The sequence below is a fragment of the Tetrao urogallus genome (genome assembly GCF_951394365.1).
Source record: "Tetrao urogallus genome assembly, chromosome: 5".
In the NCBI taxonomy this organism is placed as follows: domain Eukaryota; kingdom Metazoa; phylum Chordata; class Aves; order Galliformes; family Phasianidae; genus Tetrao; species Tetrao urogallus.
Window position 1 is genome coordinate 4,915,817 of NC_136818.1, and position 8,893 is coordinate 4,924,709.

The 8,893-nt window shown below is 44.9% G+C and overlaps 1 protein-coding gene across 1 annotated transcript; it reads left to right on the plus strand.

Moving 5' to 3' along the window:
• Window positions 1-120: 120 nt before the first annotated feature.
• CYB5RL (cytochrome b5 reductase like) lies at window positions 121-8,595 on the plus strand (the record flags this gene model as incomplete). Its single annotated transcript, XM_079535650.1, has 6 exons — window positions 121-300; window positions 531-679; window positions 1,840-1,927; window positions 5,069-5,173; window positions 6,583-6,786; window positions 8,392-8,595. 6 exons carry the CDS (start codon window positions 121-123, stop codon window positions 8,593-8,595), a joined length of 930 nt encoding a protein of 309 aa, XP_079391776.1.
• Between the last annotated feature and the right edge of the window lie 298 nt (window positions 8,596-8,893).

Sequence of the window (8,893 nt, forward strand, 5' to 3'; positions counted from 1 at the left end):
GTGCGCGCAGCGCCGTGCCGGGACGGGGGGAGGGGCGGCCGGGGCGGCCGGGGCCCTGGGGGGCGGCCTGCGGTGCGAGTGGCTCCGCGCTGTCGGTGCGGGGCTGCCGTTCTGCAGGCGATGAGCGGGCGCGAGGAGGAGGAGTGGCAGGCTCTCAAGCCCCGGGAGCCTTCTCCATCGCAGTGCTGCGGCGGCGGCTGCGAGCCGTGCGTCTACGACGTGTACGAGAAGGAACTGGAGCGATGGGAGCGGGCCAGAGCAGCGCGAGACAAAAACCTCCTCGTGGAGAAACAGGGGGAGGTCAGCGCGGCTTCGTGGCACCCGCAGGCAGGGCTGCGAGCTGTGCCGTGTAACGGAGGTGCGCTGCGCTCAGAGCTGTGCCGTGTGGCCCAGAGCTGGCATCCGCGCCGGCCTCGCGTTCCGTGCCTGCGCTGATGGCGCGTCCCTAGCGCTAAATTGGCTTCCGGAGAGACATGAAGTAACAAAAGGCGGTCATCTAACCGAGTAATTATTTATTGTTGTTCTTGCAGAGTAGTAATTCAGAGCTCAGTCCGGATGCATTTACTGCATTCACCATAAGCTCGGTGCAGCAGCTAACAGAGGACACCTACCAGTACAGGTTTGAATTACCAGGAAATGGCAGCCTGCGATTGGGTTTGGGACAACACATCGTGTTAAGGTATTGTTCGCTGTGCTGCTTAAACAGCCCGCATTATGTAACCCCATCCATAGCTTTTTGTCCATAGACAAAGCCTTCACACCAGGCAAATCATAATTCCATAGCTGTGCAGTAACACAGATGAAAGGCCCCGTGAGCTTGTTAGCTCTGCTAATTTTATGGCAAAAGTCATTGCAAAGCTCTGTTGTTTTTTTTTCCTTCAGCATTATCCTCATGTCGGTGGGTCAGAAAGAACTGGGTGTGATTTAAAAAAAAAAATAAATAAATTGCAGAAAGAAAGAGTAAAAGAATAGGTGTTACAATAGATGGCTTGTTGCTGTGTATTGCAGGGAGGACAATGAGCTGTGCTCAACTCCTGGTTGGGTATTTTAGGCTCTGTCTCTTGAAGTAACCCAGCACCCATGGTGCTTCTTCTGTTGTCTGGGCATTTTCTGACTGATTTCTAGGAAAACAACCCTCCTGTGCAGTTAATGGCTCACCAGAAAGTGGCCACCTGGGAGAAGTTTCTCTCCCTGCCATCTGTGGTGATCATTGCCAGAAAGCAGAAGTCACGTTATGATGCCATTGATCTGTATCTGCTGATGTTACTCGTGCGTTAACAGCTGATGTACACAGCTGGCTGGCTGCCTTCCCTTCAGCCCTCTCATGCAGTGCAGCAGAGGAAAAGGTTTGGCCATTTGAGTCAGTTACTCTAGTCAGTAGTGAAGAGCACTGTGGGTATATTCAATGGAAAGAGAAGGCTTGCAGGAAAATACAGCGAATATAGACAAGAGTTGGACTTAAGGCTGTGCCCCGATGTCATTATTTAATTGTCAGATGCTGTCCAAACACAAAAAGAAAGGTGTAGCACACCAGAGAGCATTTTCTGTCCCCTCTGCCACTCTTTCCCAAGCCTCCTTCCAGGAATGCATGCAATAGCTGAATGTGGGATACAGCTGGGGCCACCAGCAGGAAAACAATAGATGCATCGTAAGTTATGTCCCCCGTGGATTTTTACCTCTCACAGGGGAGCATTTTGCATTTGTGCACAGGCTGAGCCACTGAGGAGGGGTTCTGCTGCCTCCCTTGGCGTTGCCTGATCTCCCCAGAGAAAAGCAGAAGTGTTGGTAATATCTGTCAATGACACAAGTTACAGTGGTTTCCTATATTTCTTTTCTCAGAGGAGTGGTGAATGGTTTGGAGGTCCAGCGAGCCTACACTCCCATTAGCCCAGGGAATGCAGAAGGTTACTTTGAAGTTCTAATAAAAGTAAGTCAGTCTATACAATATAGATTAGAGTCTGAGGTGCTGGGAACTGTGTTTTCTTTTTAGGAACCAAGCACACTGTCAGCACTTCAAGGCAGGCACTGTCAAATCCCTCGTGGACGGTTTCTCTGTTGTTTTGAAGCAGTTGTGCTTTGCTGATAGAAACTGCTGCTTTTTTTTTTTCCTCCACGAAGCTGGAAGTAGAGGAAGGTGACACACAAACAAGTGCTTCACAGCACAATCTCTACTAAACACTAGGCCCTCTCAGGAGCCTTGCAGTTGCCACTGTGCGAGGAGATGCCCATTCCGTGTCCCTGATTTCGTTTTGCCTTTTCAGTCTGATCTTGAAGTCACACTCAGTAGCCAGTCCAGTGGAACCATTGGATTTTGGGAAGCCTTTGCCCAGCTGTTGCTTTCCCCCACTCCTTATTTTTGCGTTAAGGACACTCCTCATAAGAGCTCTTATTTTTGGTAAAAATAATAATAATAATAAATCAGTGTGTTTGGTGACAGCCCCAGTTTGGGTGAGCTGGTGGAATTCAAAAGGATGTTCCATAAGAACTGGGCTGGAAATATTTCCGAATGTAGTCTTCAGGGCTCCTGCAAATGCGTAATTAGTTTGTGTGGAAAATACCAAAGTGAAAATCTTTTTCTGCCGTGTGTTTGTATGTCAGTAGTGGTTCCTCAGGGCAGATGCAGCCTTCAGTGTAGCTGTAAGACACAGAATGCTGGGTGTCCCAGGTGTCTGCCAGGAAATGACCGTTTGTCCCCTGCCAGTCTTCCAGGATTTCATGTTCTGGAGGTCTATTATGTATTGTATGTTTGAATGTCTGCCCTGTTCTTTAGAAATGTGTATAGCTTGTATAAGATACCTGTGGGAGGGTCGTTTCACCATTCTTGTGGCAATTAGCGTGTGGTAGGGGAGAGAAATGTTGCATTTGAGTTGTATTAATAGGATACATTCACAGGATGACTGTGAAATTTCATGTATACTTGCTTACTACTCACAGGTTTTGCATTTCAGTAATAATAGTAATGATTGTAATGACACCTTTCCTTTATGTAGAACCTTTCATCCCAAAAGGAGCTATAGTTATTCTCTGGCAGTGACAAAAGAGATTGGTAACACCCAGTGCAAAGCAGCCATTTTTGTAACTCACTCTGTAGGTTGTGGTATATTTCACACTATTCAAGCAATTTTGGAAAGTACTATATTATTATTATTACTATGCAATCCCAGCACTGTTCAAACCCTTCTGTCTCCTGTTATTACAGCATTGCATTTGTGATACTACAGTTAAGAGTGAAGCAGTTGCCATTTACGGAGCATAACCCTCTTTTTGAGTGATTTTATAATGTTAGGGTTTCTCTCCATGTAAAACTGGGTGTAGAGGTTTCCCCCCAGGAGATAATTATTTTTTCTTTCTATTTAGAAAAATTCATTTTAAGCCCACTCAATCACTTCTTACTCCGATTTTCAGAAATAATTTTGGAGCAAGGATTGCTTTAGTTACCATTACCATGGTCCACTGGGAGTGGGTCTTAGAGAGGGGTTGACTTTTGTCCTCTCGTCTCAGATTTCCATGTGCAGGTAAAGAAGGTAGGGATCAAATACTGGTCCTTTGATGCGACGCTCTTTGCATGAGATTCAGTACCTGCCCAGAGCCTTCTGAGCATGAAATGTTTCTGACAGCAGGGCAGAATCTGGATGTGTGCATGTGATGTTTGCCTTCAATGTAACAACCGGTGCTAATAGGTCTTAATAGCCAGGATATCTTATTTAAGTGAGCTTGTTACAAGGGAGGAGTATCTGTGCTCTTTGTTAGCTAACAAGCTTGCAAGCACAGACACACACTCGCTCACTCCTGTCCTTAGCTTCTCGGTGCACAGTTCATCAGTTCTGTTTGCCTGCAGTGCTGCTTGGTGGCTGGTCCAGGCACTGGGGTGTGGAGCTGGATTTTTGTCCAGTGCAGAAAATACCCCCAGATACCCTTCTCTCAGTTATGTGGGCTGAAGGCTTTGAAGGCTTGTACTGCATTCCATCTTTTGACCTCTGGCTGTGTTGCTTTTCCTCAAGCTTATCAGTGGCATCGCCTCTGTGCAAGACCAATTGTCTGCCATAGCTGTTAGGCTTATCTGCTTCTGCAGGATGGGCCAGCTGTTCTCTGAGCAGGTCCCATAGATACTGACAGTTCTTTTGCATGTATTCTTGTCAACATCAGGCCGTCATACAAGTAGGACATGTATATGCCTATGGCACATTACGTACAGCAATAAGGCTGCTTGGATGGGACCTTCAAGGCTGACATGGGTGGGACTCTGGGCAGCCTGATCTGGTGGGTGCCAAGCAGCCTGCAGCAGGGGTTGGGACTGGGTAGGCTTTAAGGTCCCCTCCAACCCAAACCGTTCTATGATTCTCTTTTTGAACAAGCACTCACCCTTTCTTATCAGTCACCAGTGAGGCTAGCGTTCCTATGAGGAAAAGCCAAAATGGTGGGGTTTTTTTGTGCCTAGTGGAAAGTAAAGCTTTTTTTTTTTTTTTTTGACTAATGTTTTCCTTCTGTGAAGCCCAAATTAACATATTTTTTTGAAAACACAAAGGCATCCAGATGATCTGTTCTGGAAACAGTTTTATAAATGAGAAGCCTCTCCTTTGGTCACTAATTGTATCAACACAGCATTGGAGAGACTGAAACAAAGGAAGAGCTGTGCAGTGTTTATGTAACTATCAGTGCCCAGAGGGCTTTTACAGATCCCACACCCTGAGCTTTGGAGAATGCTTGAAGGCTGGGGCTGTGCTTTGCATTCAAGGTGCTCTTCTCCGTGTGCTTTGTAAGCAGGAACTTTGATAAGCTTTTTCCAGTTTTGGAAATTCAGACTGCATAGGAGTGGGTTGTGTTTACATTATAGTCGAGCTGGAATGAATCCAATATGATTTAATTTAAATGTCTTTGTTTTGGGTATAACTTTGAATTATTTTTCAAATAGAATGATCTTTCTTTCTTTTTAAATGCATGAAATATTTTTTTTTTTTTTTTGCCCCCTTCTTGTTTAAATGCAGATAACTTTATAATTGACTTTAAGCTGGGAAAGTTTCCAACAGAGTATAATTATTCCTTTCTTTTGTGCAATGTTTTTTATTAGTGCTATGAAGCTGGGCTAATGTCACAATACATAAGGACTTGGAAAGAAGGAGACACGGCCTTTTGGCGTGGGCCATTTGGAGGGTTCCCATATCGACCTAATAAGGTTAGTTTCCTAAGAGACATAGGATGTTTCAGCTCGTGGCAGCTAGCTTTGTTTAATAATCCAAAGGGAAGACATCAATTTGATTACTGTTTTCATTATTATTTTAGGGACTTCCTGGGTTATTGTGCAGTGCTGCAGCATTAGCAGTCAATTGGGGAAAGTACACCTTATTGAACTGCAGCATATGTAAGAGGGAAGAGGAGAAGGAGGTGGGTGGGAGACTAGAAAATTAGCAAGGCTCTCTGTTCATCACTTGCATGTGTTTAACAAAGGAAGTTTATTCTGCCCCAGCAGTGAGTGTGGATTGTTTTTTTGCCTTGTTTGAGCAATGCTGCTATTTTGTGACTGAGCACAAGTGAAAAAGAGGTGTTGATCTTTTCCCCTCCTGGGTGTTCCCTGAACTACAGCAGCTCCAGTGAGGTGTCACATCACCCAGACACTCTGCAAATGTTGATTCCCATCTACTGATTCCAGGCTCTCTGCAAAGAAAGGCAGATCCAGTTTCAGGGGAAGGCTTCTCACGCACACTAATTTCGTTACTTAATTCTGACCTTCCAAACGAGAAGCAGAATTGAAACATAGGCCATTAAGATCCCAAAGTCTTTTTTTTTTTTTTTTTTTTTTTTTTAATTCATTTTAAATATCCAACAAAAGCAGGGCTGTAAAATCCCACTGGCCAAGCTCCCTGCAGAGCAGTGGTGTTGTGCTTCCTGGAATATCCTCCCTGCTGTGTGAGGATACTGTTCACTTCTGATCTTAAAAGCTTCCAGGTCATCTGGGACAAAACATTGCAGCTCTGCCTAGAAGTGACTCATTCAGGGACTGTGTGGGTGATCTTTATGCGTGTAGTTTACAGAGTACCTGAGCAATCTTTAGAACTCCTTGCTATAGAAGAATTGTCCCCATCGTGGGCCTCCTTTGGTGCAGGTAAATGAGTAGACATCTCCATGCTGCAGGTGGGAAGCACTGGGTGCTGCACTGGTGGGTCTCTGATAGAAGTGAGGTAATGCACGAGGGTGATGTGTGGATCAAGGTGAAGAAGAAACAATTCCCTCCAGTGCACCTTCAGGACTGTATTTTGCAGCATCCAAAATAAACAGCTATCTTCTCCAGCAGGAAAACAACAAACAATGGGTCAGCAAAGTGTACAGTTGAACTGAAACTAAAGTTAGGATAGATGTTTCTATTGGGATATAATCCAGTTTTAAATTTGATATATAAGTCTTGAAAATGCCCTTGATGGGGTTTATAGAAAAACACATTTGAAGACTTGTGTGTAGCAGTTCACGTCCTGATGTTTTCCCCTCTCTAGGGACCTTCTAGCAGTGTGGCAGCAAGGAGGAACTGGCAATGAGCACCTTTGTTTCCAGTCATGATGGTTAATTCAGAATTCTGTGTTCCTTTGTTAGCATGGAGAACTCCTCATGCTGGCTTCTGGCACTGGTCTTGCACCAATGCTTCCCATTCTCCAGTCCATAACGGATAATGAAGAGGATGAAACCTTTGTAACTCTTGTTGGCTGCTTTTGTACCTTTGAAAAAATTTATTTGAAACCTCTTCTCCAGGATCTGGCCCGATACTGGAACATCAGAATATTTTACGTCCTAAGCCAGGTAAATAAATGAATATGAAGTACATTTATGTGACTGTTCTGTTGTGCTGGATGAACCTTTTCTGTCAGTCTGGTGCTAATTCTTTCCCAGCTATCAAAGCTATTGTTGATCCTGTTGCTGCTGTTCTTAGATCTATTAAATGGCTTCTTGTGCTGCCAACAGCCTGAAGAGTTTTAGGGAAACAACCCTCTCTTCTTGTCCCTCTTCAACCCTGCTGGCAGTTCTCCTGTCAGGAAGGACCCACTGATTCATATTCACTGTTGATCATTTCCCCCTTCACTTCAGACAGATGTTGCTGCACCAAAACATTTATGCCAAGAAAGCTTTACTCTTGGAACCTCACAGCAGATAAACTATTTCTCCTTTCCTAATACCAGTGCCTTAGTCTGTCCTTATCTTCCATTTGTTGCTCATGGCTACACCTCCCTTATTCTAGTACATTAGCACCAACTTCCCAGCAGTTTTTTTCCCCTAGTTGACCCATTTTTAAACTTTCTGAAGTTGTGGCCCCCTCTGTAAAACGATTTTCTGTGCCGAATTCATGGGATGAGGGCATACCTCTCAGTGGTCTTATGTTTTCAGCGGTCTTTTTCGTTCTCATTTGGTCCCAAAGTTGCCTGTGTTCTGCACAGATCTGGTAGATGAAAATTAGTTCCCTCAGCAATGAGGATTCATTGCAGGGAAGATACAGAAAGAATTATTTATGCTGAGGGAATGAATCCCATTGCATTTTTAGCTTCTCAGATGAATCGTTTTTTGTATCTCATGGTGGTTCTGCCTCATACATTATGTTCCACATATGGTCTTGGCAAGTTGGATATAGAGGGAAAAGTGCTTGTGCTTGGGCATCCCCTCAACTGCTCTGTAGGTGTGTGATCTGGTGACATAGCTTAGATGCTCTTCTCAGGACAGTGCTTTCCCAAGAGCCTGAGAAGCTCTTGAAATTCAACCCAGTGAAGGGCAGTAAGAAACCCATCTGACCCTCTCTGACCCCTGTCAACACAGCCTGCCCTGCGTACACATCTCTCCTCTCTTAGCAGGCTTGCTGTACTCCAGTGCTGAGTGGTGCATCTTCCCTTTTAGGATTCTATGTGTCTGTCCCCTGTCACCATCAGATCTAAACACCTTGCGCTTCTAATTAATAGCAGTAGGGGGTCCTGTTAGATCTGATGTCATGGGATCTAACATTGCTCATGGGATCGGAGCTGTGTCTGGAGCAGGGCTTTCTTCAGTTGCTTTGGCAAGGGAGATGGAACTGAAGGAGGCTTGGGGGAGTGGAAGAGGCAGTGGGGAGGAATAGAACTGGGACTGAAGACTTGGGAATTGAGAAGGCATGGTGGGTAGTGGCTCCCAAAGGAGTAGGTCCTGCAGTGCTACTTGGCAGTAGTTACACTCAGTTTTGTTTGGCTCAGTGGCCAGATCTGGTGATAGGGAGGTATTTTATCTGGCCTTTGCAAGAGGACCACAGGTCTTGGGATAGATCACTGCTATCCAGGTTGGAGTCCCAAGGGTAAAAAACACCCCGTGTAGTACTCTGAGGGGAAGAGGGAGATACAGCTGTAAGCAATTTATTGTCCTTTTTACTGTCCTTTTTTGCCTTTTCAGGAAACTTCACTAGAAAATCTTCCTTGGAGCTATCAGGAAAACACATACACTGGTCGTCTAAATGAGGACTTGATAAAGACAATAATAAATTCCTGCCGAAGAAAGCCATTTGTATTAATCTGTGGATCTTCTGCATTCACTGAAGACATGAACAGATATCTGAAAGCTGCGGGAGTTGAAGAAGATTCCTGTTTTGCCTTTTAGCAAAGCATTCCTGAACCAAGGAGCGTCAGGCCAAGACTAGGGTATCTTGTTCAAAGACATTGCTCGAAATCAGTCATCTCAAAAGACTCAGATCCTTATGCCTATAGTTTCATAGGCCTTTGGATTAAATATATTTTGCCGGTATGGTTCTCAATCTTGAGAGTTCTAAAGATCAGGTGATCTTCCACAGTGGCTGCTACAATCACCATACCTGAAGGAACTGCATAGTCTTTTTAGTGGGAGCCTTTACATGCAATTTTGAGAGACACCTCTTAAGGATATTAAGAAGCATCCACGT